The 17048-nt window shown below is 35.5% G+C and overlaps 1 protein-coding gene across 1 annotated transcript in view; it reads right to left on the minus strand.

Moving 5' to 3' along the window:
* Positions 1 to 17048, minus strand: part of TTK (TTK protein kinase) — a 46783-nt gene that overhangs the window by 1962 nt on the left and 27773 nt on the right. Inside the window, exons 13-21 of the mRNA XM_080663789.1 lie at positions 14283 to 14409; positions 12316 to 12408; positions 8146 to 8303; positions 7863 to 8014; positions 6701 to 6825; positions 5243 to 5323; positions 1501 to 1677; positions 757 to 841; positions 164 to 255 (exon numbers count right to left, since the gene is read on the minus strand). Of these exons, the coding sequence (XP_080519915.1) occupies positions 164 to 255; positions 757 to 841; positions 1501 to 1677; positions 5243 to 5323; positions 6701 to 6825; positions 7863 to 8014; positions 8146 to 8303; positions 12316 to 12408; positions 14283 to 14409 (1090 nt within the window). The remainder of the gene's footprint in view (positions 1 to 163; positions 256 to 756; positions 842 to 1500; positions 1678 to 5242; positions 5324 to 6700; positions 6826 to 7862; positions 8015 to 8145; positions 8304 to 12315; positions 12409 to 14282; positions 14410 to 17048) is intronic.

The raw sequence follows: 17048 nt of genomic DNA on the forward strand, positions 1-17048 counted from the left end.
GGTGTGACGGTCAATTAGCATATTCCCTCTTTATTAGCTAGGATACTATTTCATAGTTGATCTGATGATTAGACTTTTATTTGAATTACCCATTTAAGTATTTAACACACTAAACTATATACAACAATTAACATTAATGTAGATAGAAAATAAAAATATTTACTTTAGCAGCTTTCAAAATGGAATTAGGAGAATTCAGACCAACAAGTTGGCCCAGAACATGTTTCATTTCTTCAGAGGCTTTCTTATGGCTACCTGTAAAAACATATAATTGATAATACACTGGTACCAATAAGAAAAATATAACTTCATATATAAACACACATTTTGTTAAATAGTATAATAACTGGCATCCTTGTAATTTATCACTGATCATAGGCCCTTACCTAGGATAAGTAAAAATATATGCCAGCAAGTAAAGAAAGGCGATTTCATTTATTTTAGTATTTAGCTTAAAAAAAGAAGCTTTCTTGCCCCAGCCAGTCTGGCTCAGTTGGTTGGAGTGTCGTTCAGTACACAGAAAGGTTGAGGGTTTGATTACTGGTCAGGGCACATACCCAGCCTATGGGTTCAAACCACATTTGGGGCATGAGGAGGTAACTGATCGATGTTTCTCTCTCATATTTATGTTTTTTCCTCTCTTTCTCCCTCTCCCTTCCTCTCTCTAAAATCAATAAAAACATATCTTGAGTGAGGATTAGAAAGAAAATAAAAAAAAAAAAGAATCAGGTAATACATTGATTTTTAAAGAAGTACCTGGATGAGTTTGAATATGAACATATGGATGCGCCAGAAGCTCAGCAATGGATATCCTCTTTTTAGGGTCCCTTATTAAACAACACTATAAAAATAGATTATTATTATTACTTTTTTAAACAAAGCAAGTTCTCTTACATAATATTGATAAAGTATTTTTTTCAGATTTAATTGTATTGCAGAGGTTGTTTTCTAGATAGCCTACTCAGAAATGAGATTATTTCACATCATATTTTGCAAAATCCCCAAGAATTCATTTTAAAACTAACACCCTCAAAGTGAACATAACATGCCTTAAAAAGCAAATTCAGTCAGCAATTTCTTTCAATGGACCAGTTATAGCTAAGTCACTTAATAATTCCAATAATTTTAGTAAACAATTAAGTCCAGTTGACCATTGAACAGCATGGGTTTCAACTGTGTGGTCCACTTTTTCAATAAGAACTATAAATGTATTTTATTCCTTGATTTTCTTAATAACATTTTCTGTTCTCTAGCTTACTTTATTGTAAGAGTACAGCATGTAATACATATAACATAGAAAACATGTTAACCAACTCTTTATGTTATCATTAATAAGGCTGCTGGTCAACAGTAAGCTATTACTTGTTACATTTTTGGGAAGTCAAAACTTATATGCAATTTTTGACTAGGGGGGGGGTGGGCACTCCTAACCTCCAGGGTGTTTAAGGTTAACTATGTATAATATATTGTTCTTCTATATCCATATACTATTAATGTTACCTTTAACACATCTTGAAGATCTTTCTCTGGAATATCAGGAAATTCGATTTCATGATTAGGGTCAATTATGGCATGTAATTTAGAAATCTGGTTAATTATATGCTGAAATGGTGTTTTCCCATAAGTCATATAATACAAAATGCATCCCAAAGACCAAACATCACTTTTGGGGCTTATCTAAGTAAAGAAACAAACAAACAAAACAAAAGAAAGCAACAGAAATAAGTTGCCATTATTTTAATATAAAATCAAATGTAATGTTGCTGATAGGATAATAAATAATTAAATGTTAGATGACAGTATAAATTGAGTATATTATACTCACACATATATATTCTAATACTCAAAATCATAACTAAACCTAAATTAAAGTTTAAGTACTATATTTTGTTTACATGACAAAACAGGTTTTTATAGTTTTAATTATAATTGGTTATTTTACCAAGAGATGAGCTTCACTTTAAATCTTTCAACAAACTCATAATTAAAATATTTCAACTAAAACAAAATACTACAATCTTGTCAGTTTATGAAATACAAAACTAAAAAATTTAACTGCAAAATTTAAATTTACTTGTTTTCCCCCAAGTTATTGAGTTGTAATAAATTATTTATAATATATTTTTATATAAATTTACTAGAGGCCCAGTGCATGAAATTCATGCTAGGGTAGGGTCCCTAGGCCTGCCCAGGGATCAGGGCTAATCGGGGCCTTCTGACTGCCAGTCGGGGCCTCCCTTCCCTGGCTACTGGCTGCTGGCCAGGGCCTTCCTTCATTCTGTGCTGCCCCTGGTGGTCAGCGCACTTCATAGCGAGCAACCGAACTCCCTGTCTCCCGATCAAACTCCCGAGTGGACAATTTGCATACTAGGCTTTTATATATATAGATAATATGTATAGATTTTTAAAAGGTTATTTAAGTTGAGCTATATTAAACTCAAGACAAACTATAGGGCCACACTGAGCTGGGCTTGACTCACTAGCTGGTAATTCTATGCATCTCTGTTTCCTCTCACTTCTAAAATAGAAATAATAAAAGTACCCTGTTGGGCAGTAAAGAATATAACTATGAGATATGAATAAGCATAAATATTACTTATTAAATGTTCTTTGTATTAAATATCTCATTAGAAATAATGTGATATTATAACATTATTCTTTTTACATTAATAAAAATATAAATAACATAGCAATGGGTATAATAAATGAGAATGGATAAATTCCTCTTTTAAAGATATATACTCAAATATACATTGAAACAAAATATAACCAAATGCTCTCCACAAAAGATTGATCTAAACCAAATGACACAGAAAGATGAAAGAAAAAATTGACATATATAGCTAAATGCAAAAGCAGGTGGAAAAAAAAAAAAAACACCCAGAAGAAAGCAAACAGCAATGTTAATATTAGAAGAATAAGAGAACATGGCAGTGTCTTTAACAGAAGAAACACTTTCTATAGTCATAAAAGGCACAATCAACTAAGAAGATATGATAGTTATGAACTTCTCTGCAGTGAAACCACATTTAATAGAACCAAATTAAGCAGAAACTATAAATTTATTTTGGGGAGAGGTAGAGATTTTAATACGCCTTTCAGAAGATGACAGATAAAACAGACCACATTATCTGAATAAACATTCAGAAAACTGAGTATTAATTAAAAAATAACCTCCTTTTCCTCTAGCCACCTGGAAATTAAGCCAATTTCTAATTTAATCATAGATTAAAAAGGATATCAGATAATGGGGAAAATGGCAGTGGCAGCATAGTTTTTCAGTTTCTCCAAATCCCCAGATAAGGTGGACAGAGTAACAGCAAAACCATCAACACAGAAACTATTTATAACAAAACCAGGTGACAAACTATTCCCAGGAATGCCAGAATATAAGTGAATGGAGAAAAACCACCAACAGCCACAAGTCCTGCATATCAGAGGCAAGTAATCAATATACCTGAGATCTCAAAACAGAAGCCTCCATATAGCCAACAGATGTTCACTGGAAAGCAATGTGAGAAAGAGCTAGATTGGGAGGAGTTTTGAGCTCTTCAATAGCAGGAATAAACTCACAAGTTTGGATAAAAATTTATCTTCTTTACAGAATCACTAAGGCTATTGGAAAACAGCAGGTGATTCAACTGAATTGAGATTTACCAATATACACTGAGTGGCCAGATTATTATGATCTCTGAACGCATAACAATCTGGCCACTCAGTGTGTGTGTGTGTATATATATATATATATATATATATATATATATATATGTGTGTGTGTGTGTGTGTGTGTGTGTGTGTGTGTGTGTGTGTGTATAATTAGAGGCCCAGTGCATGAATTCATGCATGGGTGGGGTCCAGCCAGCCTGGCCAGGGGGAGGGGACATGGGCGGTTGGCTGGTCTGCCTGCTGGTCGAGGGGAAAATTTGCATATAAGCCTTTTATTATATAGGATATACACTGAGTGGCCAGATTATTATGTGTTCAGAGATCACAATAATCTGGCCACTCAGTGTATATTAAAGCACTGGGTTGACAAGTGAAAAATTCTGAATTTTTAATGTAATTCAAAATAAATTTTATTCTAAAGTAAAAAAGAATAAAATAATTTTAAAACTAAAATTACAAATTTTAGGAATTAATGAAAATAAGAAACACCAGAGTAAAACCTATAAATAGAAGCAAAAGTAAAAGACAGTAAAATTCAGTTTTAATATTTTAATTATAAGCAAGAATATTAAGATTAAATGAGCAATTATTTAAATCCAGAAGCTAGAAAAAAATAAACCTAAAGGGATACAAATAACGGTAAAAGTAGAAATTAGAGAGTACATGAGAATAGTATTAATAAATGAAATCAAGACCTGTTTCTTTAAAGATATTTAGAAGCCACAATTTTGGGGGGGGGGGGGGAAGAAAAATATCGTTTAGTAAATAAAAGCACATTTATTCATCAATTATTTTGAACTGGATAATGTACTAAGTGTTTTATAGTCTTTCTCATTTAATTCTCAATTATTTTTAAAACAGGTACTGTTTGTAAGCCTAAGTTACAGATGAAGAAACTAGGCAAATTGAGTCGCAAAAGACAGTTAATGAAGAGGCAGATCTATGACTTGAACACAGTCCCTGGACAACAATGTGTGCTTCCATCCAGTTGGTTACACTGTCACAGAGAACAGATTAGCTTGGCAGCAGAGGCATTGTGGCAGGTCAAATGGGCCCAACAAAGGGCACTAATGAGCTAGCACAAACCTCACTGAGGTGGTCAAATAAGGTAAGTGGGAAAGTAGCCAGTGGCAGGCCAGGAAACATTATATACTAGAGTTGTATTTGAAAATGTAGAATTCACAAATGAATAATTGGTTAAGAAATAAAATGTAAGAATCAAAGAGGAAACAAAAAGATTTCAAAGGTTATCAATTCAATGTTATTTAAGGTGTCCAAACCAGTGCTAATTTAGTCTTTATTTTTTTTCTTTAATTTTAAAACTTAAAAATACCCTAGGTGCATTTCTTGTAGGAGCACAATATGTGGCATCACCATATTAAAAGCACAATATTAAATCAAAAAGGAAGGGTGAAATTAAACTCCATGACAATCTACTTAAGAAGGCAAGGTCTCTGCAATGGCCTAAAAAGTTTTAGAACTTTAAGAAATAACTTTCAGTTATCTGTTAAGCTTATTCAGAGAATAGACCATTACCTATTAATGTTAGACAAATGACAGATAGTATTTATAGTACCTTTGATTTGGATTTCCCATTCTCTCTTGAGGAAGACATATCTTTGATGGCTTCTGGGGGCATATAATTAACTGTACCAACCTATTTGCCAAATCATAGAAAACACAAATCATTGATAATACTACATTCTGTTTTCCATTTTTAAAAACATGAATGCCAAATTCTTGGAAACTTAGGTAATTAGATATCAGTAATATACCTGAAAAGCTTAAACAACCAACAATAATAAGACATAAATTTCTTCACAACTCCAGCAAAATAAATTGGGTTCATCATCAGCAAATTGACTCCTTTCAGAATGCTGAGCTTTTTCTATGATTATGGTGGGCAACTACCATAATACTGTCCAGGCTAAAATTATATTAATGGCCATAAACTGAGAAGGAATTGATCAATCACACATTACTGTGCTGAAATAGACTGAGAATGTTTGTTTTATGTTTTTTCTTTTTTTGTATTTTTTTAAAATAAACCAACCACTAACAATGTAGCTTTTCTCCAAGTACTCCCTGGGACCATGCCCAAACTGAGATTGGATGGGTATCTAAATCATGTAAGATTTTTCACAGTTGGATTATGCCAACCTTACACAGCATTCATTTTATTCTAAAATAAACGATTCTGCTTTCAAACATGGAATACTGTATTTTTAGGGCATTGGCATAGAAGATATCTTCAAAGCAATTTACAACTAAATATTCAGTCATATTTTTAATACAAAGAGAAGTGATTGTTCCATAAAATGTTTGAAGGGAACGCTGCTCAGCTACTCTTCCTACTAGACTACAAAAGTCTAGCTTTACTTCTAGAATTACAGCAGATCCACCTCAGAAATCTGTACAGTACCTAGAGCACAGCATCTTGGCTCCAAGCAGGATTTTTTTTAGTTATTCTTTGGTGTCATCACTTTAGTTTTTATGACAATTTTTTTTTAAGTTTGCTATTGCATATCCTATTATAAAAATGCATTTGAGAACATTATTTACTGTGGTGTTTCCAAAATAAAGGCCCCCTTAAGAATTCTCTTCTTTTTCAAGTGTAAGTGATAAGAAAAGCTTTACTGGAATAAAATTATCTTACTTCATGGACAATAAAAAACATGTAACTGCAATCCTTCTTTGGTTGCTACCAGGAAATTCTGAGACCAAGTTCCAGGTGAATTTTCGATCATGACCAAGATGATTTCCAAGACAGGTATTACTGCCTCTCTATCTTGACTGTAGAAAAATCACCCAAAATTGATGGATATACTTCTACCAGATTTTGACTTTCTATATAAAATTGTATTAGTCATGGCTTTGATTTGTTCTTATAGTAATAGTATCTATTCTTATAAAAAGGCTTCAAATCCTTTGAAGAATGAGATAGGTAAAAATAAAATCCCCATTAGCAAATACTTCACAAGTGAAAAGGAATTGGACTCTACTGGGTGATAACCAACCATTTATTAAGTCTTACCTGAGAGTCTTTAACAATACTTGTTGTATCTGGTTGCATTTGGTTTGCAATCCCAAAATCAATTAGCTTTAGCATTCCATCAACTATCAGAAAGTTAGCAGGTTTCAGATCACTGTGAACAATGCCTTCAAAATAAAAATCCTTTGTAATATTAGACAATGTAAAACATACTAGGTATAAAAAAATCAAATCTACTGGCTATGTTGATGCCTTTACTTACTCAATCAAAATAAATATTCATTTTTAATATATTTTACCAACATAAAGCACCTGCTATGTGTCAGGCACTATTATTAGTTTATTGCTTGTATGGAATCATTTAATACATCCATGCTGAGGTAAGTATTATTATTAACCCTATTTTTAGGTGAGGAAACTAAGGCAAAAGAGTTTAAATGATTTGTTTGATGTCACAGGGCCTAAGTGACAGTGCCATGAGTTGAACCCAGGTAGTCTGGCTTCAGAGTTTATGCTTAACCACTGTAATTCACCGCCCACTAGGAAGCATTGTAAATTACGCTGCCAGATCGTGAGACCCTAATGCTACTGATGCCTCCATCCCTACAGCTTGATCTTGATCCCTGGATTATCTTTAGCTTACAGAAAGGAAGACATGAAGAGACAAATTATAATTATCTGGGTCAACAGTTGTTATTGGTTTTTAAAGGATACAGTAAAGGCAGAGAAGCCCTAACAAGAACCAAGTGCAAGTAAAGTAAAAACCAACCAGAAGGAAGGGCTAAGAGTTAAAAACCAAAACAACAACAAACTAACTTCCACACAAGGCACACAACACAAAATAACTAGAATGAGTGAAAGAAACATCTCAGATTTTTAGGATGCCTGAACCCAAAGTCTCAGATCTGCTATAATCCAAGTATTTGGAGATCTAGGGTTATGACTATGTTGATACTGATAAAGATACATTTAGTATTTATTGATGCATTATGGATGTTGGACTTGAGTTCATGCTCTATATTATTTGGTTGACAGTGTTTTAGAGAAATGGTTATGTTCCTCCATCTTTAAATAAACTTCCAAAATCTTCAGTTTATCTAGTCTAAAGCTGCCAATAACAATAATTTAAAATTAAGGAGTATGTCTCTAAGAAGACATTATTAATGGATATTTTAACTTTACATAATAAGAGATTTTAAAATACCATGTTGATGAATTGTGTTAACTGCCTCCAACATATTTTTCCAGTAACTCTTGCGTTCCCATGGATCAATGCATTTTTTCTTCTTAAGCCAACTATTAAGATCAATATTTCCACACTCCATTACCATGTAGATGTACTGATCCGTGATTTCACTGTCATTAAAAACAAACAAATAAAACAACAAAACAATAAATGCTTAGGTTATACTATTAAGATCTACTAGGTACTGGTCTCAAGAAAGATAGCAAAAAAAGCCTTCTTTTTAAATAAAAAATATTCTTACTAATCATAAAGTCGAATGATCTTATCACTGTGTTGTTGTAATTTATTCAAATAAGCGATTTCATTCCGGTAACTATCAACTGTTTGATGATCTGCTTCTTCTAAGTTAACATACTTTATAGCATGTATCTGTTTCTTTTCACTCAACACCTGAAATACCTAAATAATAGAACAAAGGGGAAAGTTTAGAATGTACTAGCACAATCCTAAACTTATTAGACAGGTTAAGGAATACTGGTATGAATAATTAAGTATTTGGCCTTATTCTGAGTATAGAGAAAAAAAAAACAACGTGTTAGGAGAGTAATAGTCCATTCTCAACTACTTATAACAACGGGCATTCAGTAACTCAAAGGCATAAACCCTAAAAAGTTTCTAGAACAACATATAAGAAAAGTAATTTAAATTTCATATTTAAATTTCATATGTCATAACACTCTATTGAATGCCTTAAACTAGGGAAACAACCTAAGAAAGAAGATATTCAGAAATGTTTAGGAAGACAAAGGGTTATAATAAAGAGTCAAGTCATTTCACATATGTTGTTTTTTCCATTGTGCCTGGAGTTGACAATTTCATCATGAGGTAGAGAATATCTAAATATATGAGAACAAAGGAAATACATAGAGAAAAAGAAACTAATATTATTGAACAATTGCTACTTGTGGTACTAATTGTTAGCTATCAGTATATTCAGTTGTTAAAAGTAGATTAGGTCTAATTTTCAAAGTCAAGTTTACAGAAACAAGATCCTGTAAACATGTTGTCAGGATTTCTGAGGTCTAGGTGCTCCAGCTATGACAGTCAATTTCTAAGCAATATTGATAAGGCAGGTAATACATTTCAAAAGGTACAAACACTACTCATGTGTCTAACCTGCAGCAGACATGCAACAGGAATAGGGCTTCTAAAACTCAGTAACTCAAACACAAAGTGCCAGTGTAAGCAAGGAAAATTATATTCATTTGCCCCTTTTGACACATTGAAATAAACATCACTATTTAAAAGTCATTTAACCTTAATTTTCCAGAAGACACTGGCAAGGAAGTGGCTGTCCAGTACAGTTTAGTTACTTACAAAGTATTACTGGGTTTACTTGCACACACAGCAAATTAGAGGGAGAGGGGCATAAATAGTGATAAGGCCAGAGGCAACAGAAAATAGCAAGAAAAAAGATAAAAGGAATTTTAAAATAGCATAAAGCCATTTTGCATAAAGTAAACAGCCTTACAGATCTCAGAAAATTGAGGTATCTACTATTCTGGGTTTTCTTTGTGGTTTTTAAAAATATTTTTATTGATTTTGAGAATCATTGATGGGCTGCCTCTTGCACGCCCCACTCTGAGGATCGAGCCCACAACCCGGGTATGTGCCCTGACCGGGAATCGAATTGTGTTCTCCTGGTTCATAAGTTGACACTCACCCACTGAGCCACACCAGCTGGGCATCTACTATTCTGTTTTAACACAATGAATATGTTTTTAGTAGTTCCTACCACACAGGGTTCGAAGGATGACTGAAATGATGTGTTTGGAGTTTAGCAAATGTTAGCTACCACCATTAAAGATAATTGGGACAGAATAAAATGGACATTTTAAAACATTAAAGTTATCAGGTATATCAGAAAAAAGATTTGCAGGATATTAAAACTGTATAGTAAGATCTCAAAAATTTTGAGCAAATGAAAACTTTTAAAACAATTTTTTGCACGTATGTGCTTTTACTCCCTCTATTGTCCCTGCTCTGGCAAAACTCTTGCCATAACTGATGAGCTGGATTAGATAGCCCTTATTTCCATTTCATAGTGTCTGAGTTATAACTTGTCAGTTTTAAGGAAAGTTAATGAAAGAACTAGAAAGGTCAGTGTCTTGACCATTCTTATTAGCTCCATAACTTTTCTAAATGCTCTTAATAAGTTGGTCACTGTCTAAACTCTAGAATAAAAATAGCATAAACAGTATTAGTTTCATAAAGCATGTCTTTTTTCCTGAGGCATGTTGATTTTGCCAACTCTATATAAGTAAATAACAATATTTAATTGCACTAAGAAAATATGGGCCAGTCATGGCTTATCACTTGGTCCTTGACTTACCAAAACTTACATCTTCATTAAACTCCAAGGAAAAACTGTTTAAACACTGTTAAGATTATTCTACATCTTCTAAAAACATACCACTAAATACATACTTCACTTTGACACTCTTAAAATATAGCTTAATAAGTAATAAATATTAACCAAAAAATTTCTATTAAAGCAACTAAATCAGGTAATTCAAATACTAGTATATTGATAAAAATCCATTATCCCTTAACTCCCATGCCTGAAATTTGAGGCAAGGGAAAGAACAAAGACAATGCATACCGAAGAGAAACAAATATTCCTGAACAATTACTACTTATGGTAATGTACACAGACAGTCTTAACCACATTTAATTATTATTAGTCAGTTTAGAAAATTACAGAAAAATTTAAGTTAAACCCAGGCTTTGCTTCATAGATCATTCTTAACAACTTACACTAGCAAAACAGCTGAGAAGGGACAGTTCATTCACTCAACAAATACTTCTGTCCTATTATGTTCTAGCCACTGCATAAATCAAACATCCCTACATTGATGGAAGCCACATTCAAGTGAGGACACACAAATAACAAATCAAGTAAATCACAGAACATGCTAGAAGATGAGCTACAGAGGAAAATAAAGCAGGAAAGGGGGTTGGAGCTCACCAGCGATTGGAAGTGGGAGTTGCTGTTTTAAAGGATGTGACCAAGGAAGGCCTGAGTGAGAAAACACTTGAGCAAAGACATGAGATATCTGGAGGAAAATTTACTTTTGTTAAAATATACCAGGAGAGCAAGGGCTGAATCAGTGAGACTAGTTAGAAGCCACTATAATAATCCAGGTGAAAAGATGAAAGTGCTCCATAGACCAAAGGGATAATAGTGCAGGTAGTGAGAAACAGATTCTGGATATGCTTTGAGATAGAACCAACAAGATTTGCTGATTGGCTGGATGTATGCTTGAGAGTAAGTAGAGCCAATGATGACTCCACATTTTTGGTCTAGCACTTGGAAGAATGGAGTTGCCATTTACTGAAACGGAAAGACTGTGAAGCAAGAGTTATCTTTGGGACATATTAAGGTTCAAATATCCCACGAAGAGGTGCTGAGCAGTCACTGAATATACAAGTCTAGAATTTAAGGGAGAAATCTGAGTTGGAAATATAAATTTTGGAATTGTCAGCATATACCTAGTATTTAAAACCATGAGACTGAGTGAGAACACTAAGGGAGTGAGCCCTGGGGCATTGCATCACTGAGATCAGGGACATGAGGAAGACAGAAAAGGAACAGCCAGTTGGAGAGGAAGAAACAACCAATTGGAGAGGAAGAAAACTGAGAGGCCACGTGAAAGAATAAAAAAGTTTCAATGAAAAAAGAAAAAACAACTATTCCAAATAACCCCAAATCAGAGCTAAGAATTAGATTTGGCATAAATATGGAGCTCATTGGTAATTTTGATAATTATTTTGGTGGAGTAATAAAAGTAAAAATCTGACTTATGTGAATTTAAGAGAACAGAATGAGAGAAATTAAGTTAAAGACAACTCTTTTGAGATACCCTCCATCCAGATAATTAGGATCATATAAATTCAGAACTAAGATAAATTTAGGAAACGATCTATCAATTCCAGAAATTCATTAGTTAACTAAACTCTGTTTCTAAAATGAAAAACTCAAAACAAAGCAAGATCTATTAGTCAAAAACCTTGCTGGACCATCCTACGCATATTAGTCATTTATATCAGGGTATTGACTGACTTCTAAAAACATTCCTTCGAGATAATACGTAGCTGTTGTTTGTGACCCCTAAGTCAATGTTAATGTTATTTAGAGAAGAAAACTAGAGGGAAGAGCAGGCTATTGGAATTAAGAGATGGATCTAAAGAGATACATCATTTGTTGGGAGGAGGAAATGGGAGCCAGGGATGAGAAGAATTTTTTAGCTCAAGGTTAATATGGGCCCCCAGAAGTGAAGAAACAGAGAAATCAAAAACGTAAAAAGTCAAAGAAAGGAAAATTTAAAATATTTTTATTCATTTCTTAAATATTTAAGATACATATATCTTTGCAATTAAATGTTTTCAAATTATGGTGGTAGATACTTACCTTACTTGAACCTCCACTTCCTATCTGCTTCAAAATGGAATAAATTCTTCCTTTAACTGAAATACAATCGCTTATTGAAGAAGATGCTGAAATCTAAATTAAAATATGTAAAGATGTGAAGATTCAAAGAATATGCCTGAGAAACTAGCTTGCATTTAATGTAGTGAAATGCTTCCAATTTTGAAATGATCTTAACTCTTAAGTAATTAGATATTAGTAACGATTATTTTAAAGAGGGAATTTACATACTTTAGTCAAAGAAATAAACTTACTAAATTAATATACAAACTTCCAAGGTCTACTGCTCTAACTTGCCTTTACTTCTTAATATAAGTAGAAGATTTAAAGGGGGTAATGGGGAGTGAAGAACCACTTAATGTTCAACATGTGAACTCATAAGCTATCACTTTTTATCTTTCTTACCTATTCTTTTTTTCTTACACAAACCTCTTTACTTACATACATACATATACATATAAATGCAAAAAATTTTCCCATTTGGCATTACATTGTAAAGAAGCAGTGTGCTAAGGTGAGCTCCTGAGTCAATCTGACAAATGCAAATATCAGCAATGCCCCCTTTTTGCTGAAGAATGTTCAAGTTATTTAATTTTAACTTCAGCACCTTCCTCAGCAAACTTTCAACTGATCTACTCTACAATTGGCCCTTCTTCCCTTCCCTTATGCCAGAGCTCTCTGGGGGCCTATAAATGCTTTGAACAGATGGAGTGGTATGAGAGGACTTATTCTGAGCTGACAAGGAAGCTGAAGACACAGAGCACCTGATTAGCTGATTAACCAAGTTGAAACAAGGTCTAAATAAATCTCAATTTGGTAAGTCCTGCTTTAGATCACAAATGGTAGAATTTCTCTCGTATAACCTCCTTCTACATTAATATAAAATACTAGAGACCCAAATTAGTGCACTGGGCGGGGGGGGGGGGGGGGGGGAGGGGGCAGCGTGTCCCTCATCCCAGCCTGCACCCTCTTGCAGTCTGGGAGCCCTGGGGGATGTCCAACTGACGGCTTAGACCCACTCCCCGCTGCGCTTGCCAGCCATGAGCCCAGCTCAGGACTTCTGGCTGAGTAGCACTCCCCCTGTGGGAGCGCACTGACCACTAGGGGGCAGCTCCTGCATTGAGCGCCTGGCCCCTGGTGGTCAGTGCATGTCATAGGGACCGGTTGTTCCATCGTTTGGTCGATTTGCATATTAGCCTTTTATTATATAGGATAAGGATTCTAATTTCTTTATCCTCTAGTGTTGAAAGACACTGGTGAGTTATGATTTATGTTTTCTGTAAGAAAGTATTAAGGCTTTGAAACATATATCTATCATCTTTCATTAAGTTGTGATTTTATAAAGACACTTCACTATGCCCCCAAACCCCTTTTCTTCTGGAGCTTCCTCTCATACGTAAACTGAACATTTCTGAGAGGGAAGAAAGCAGTTCAATTCATTTTCCCCTAACAGCTGACATTTTAATTTTGTTGTTATTGTTTTTTAGAATAAAGTAATTCTGACTTATTTCTAATTCAATGCTAATGTGAAGTTCAGTTTCCTACACAGGACATTCCACATTCCCCTTAGTCTTTCCTCCTCACTGTCACCAAAGTAGTTGTTTCAAAATGCAAATAAGTTCACTTCCCTGCTCCAACCAGTTCCAATAGCTTCCTATCCCTCATGGGGTAAAACTTCAAGGGCCCAACAGGACCCTAAGGATCACCCAACACCCCTGTTCCTTCCTGAACTCCAGCCACATTCTGGCCTCTTTTCAGCTTCCTCCTGAAACTGACCTCTTCTGGAAGCCTCCCAGCCCCTTCACTTGGTCATGTTTGACAAGCCCTTATGGTCATGTTTGACAAGCCCTTATGACTTTTTACAAATGCTGTAAAAAAATAAAATAAAATAAAATCTTTGAAATGGATCCTACCTTAACATATACCATCAGAGATAAAGCTTATCAAACCTGTAAATTCTGAAGTGGAGTAACAGGTATTTGTTGCTGGTGCTGCTGGAAATAGGCAGGTGGGCCATAGGGTGTTGACCACTGACAAGCAGGTGGAAAGTCATTCTTTATAACTGGAGTCCTAAAACTAAGAAAGATAGTTTTTAAATGTAAAATATTAAAATTTTAAAAACAAGATTTAGACTCAGTTTTTGTGTGTGATTTTAAAGGTGAATATAAACGTAAATGTGTTACATCAAACAGAATCAAAGTCAGTTTTCATAATATAGCTGAATTATTTATCCTAGACACATTATGAGAAATTTTATTTGGGGGGAATTCTTTCTGAATTGCAAAATAAGTAAGATGGCATTTAAAATATGGAGTTGGGTTTATTCTATAATAATTTAGCCAAGGTATAGGTCAGCCTATAGTTGATCACAGAGTTTATGAGTGCTTTTTAACATTAATGTTCTACAATAGCCTGCCATAAACAACTGAAAGCCAATTACATCTGAGAAGTTTGGCCTTTGAGCTGAAAGCCATTCAGTTTGCATTTGTGCTTTGCTTGTCTTATTCACTATTGCATCCTCAGTACTTAGAATGGTGTTTGGCACAAAGAGGTCTTACAAATATTTGTTGACAACTAAATAATCTAATTTCAGAGGAGAAACCAAGATGGCGGCATAGGTGAACACCTAAACTACTGCCTCGCACAACAATTTCAAAACTACAGCTAAAAGACAGAATGGACATCATCCAGAACCACAGGAAAGCTGGCTGAGTGGAAATTCTACAACTAGAAGGAAAGAGAGGGGCACACGGAGACTCAGAGGAGCTGCAAAAGGCTGAGGTACAGAGACACGCGCGTGGAGAGGACAGGCGGCTGAGTGCCTGGCTAGCTTTCTCTAGTGGGAGAGAGACGGAAGCTCCCAACTGCGCTGAACTCCAGTTCCGACTGCACTGAACCCCAGTTTCGGACGAAACCCTGGGGACCCAGACTTATACGGGGGGAGTCTGGACTGTCGGGAAAAGAGAGGAGCGCACAGAAACTCAGGGGAGCCGCGAAAGGCAGAGGTCTGGAGGCGCGCACGCATGAGTGCACACAGAGAGGACTGATTGCTGAGTGTGCCACTGGCTTTCTCTAGCAGGAAGGCAGAAGCTCCCGACTGCGCTGAACTCCAGTTCCGGGCGAGAATCAGGGAATCCAGATTCATTGGGGGAGAAACTGGACTGTCTGGCAGCAGGAGAAACTCAAGGGCGGCTTTCTTTCAGAGGTGCTTGCAGCGATTACCGAGGGACACTGAGACCCAGGGGCCTCATAGGGCAGGGCTGACGGGAAGCCAAGGCTGTCTGCTCAGCCCTGAGACTCCACGCCATCCAAGCTGAGCACAGAGGCTTTTGCAATTTTGCAAGTCTTGTCTCAAAAGGCTGTCTCTAGCACAGAAGTTCTCCCATCATAGACACAACTGATCCTCACAGCCAATTGGCCTGGAGGTCAATTCCTCCAAGTGATACCAACAACAATCAAGACTTAACTACAACAAGGCTCTACACAGTCCACAAAGGGGTGCACCAAGAGTGTCCACCTCAGGTAACTGGGGAGGCTGAGCCACTGGGCCATATAGGACACCTGGCACACAAAGCTACTCTACCAACTCAGGGAAGCAGCCAAAATGCGGAGACAAAGAAACAGATCACAAACGACAGAAATGGAGGAAAGCAAAAGACTGGATATAGAGTTCAAAACCACAGTTATAAGGTTTTTCAAGAATTTCCCAGAAAAGGCCGATAAATTTAGCGAGACCCTCGAGGATATGAAAAAGGACCAACTAGAAATTAAACATACACTGACTGAAATAAAAAATATTATACAGAGACCTAACAACAGACTAGAGGAACACAAGAATCAAGTCAAAGATTTGAAATACAAAGAAGAAAAAAACACTCAACCGGGAAAGCAAAAAGAAAAAAGAATCCAAAAATATGAAGATAGTGTAAGGAACCTCTGGGACAACTTCAAGCGTACCAACATCAGAATTATGGGGGTGCCAGAAGAAGAGAGAGAGCAAGATACTGAAAACCTATTTGAAGAAATAATGACAGGAAACTTCCCCCACCTGGTGAAAGAAATAGACTTACAAGTTTAGGAAGCGCACAGAACCCCAAACAAAAGGAATCCAAAGAGGACCACACCAAGACACATCATAATTAAAATGCCAAGAGCAAAAGACAAAGAGAGAATATTAAAAGCAGCAAGAGAAAAACAGTTAATTACCTAAAGGGGAGCACCCATACGATTGTCAGCTGATTTCTCATTAGAAACTATGCAGGCCAGACAGGAGTGGCAAGAAATATTCAAAGTGATGAATAGCAAGAACCTACAACCAAGATTACTCTACCTAGCAAAGCTATCATTCAGAAATGAAGGTCAGATAAAGAGCTTCACAGATAAGAACAAGCTAAAGGAGTTCATCACCACAAAACCAGTATTATATGAAATGCTGAAAGGTATTCTTTACGAAGAGGAAGAAGAAGAAAAAGGTAAAGATAAAAATTATGAACAACAAATACATATCTATCAATAAGTGAATCTAAAAATCAAGTGAATAAAAAAATCTGATGAACAGAATAAACTGGTGAATATAATAGAATCAGGGGCATAGAAAGGGAGTGGACTGACAATTCTCAGGGGAAAGGGGTGTGGGGGTGCGGGAAGAGACTGGACAAAAATCGTACACCTATGGATGAGGACAGTGCGGGGGAAGGTAAGGGCAGAGGGTGGGG

The sequence above is a fragment of the Plecotus auritus genome (assembly GCF_963455305.1).
Source record: "Plecotus auritus genome assembly, chromosome: 4".
NCBI classification, from domain to species: domain Eukaryota; kingdom Metazoa; phylum Chordata; class Mammalia; order Chiroptera; family Vespertilionidae; genus Plecotus; species Plecotus auritus.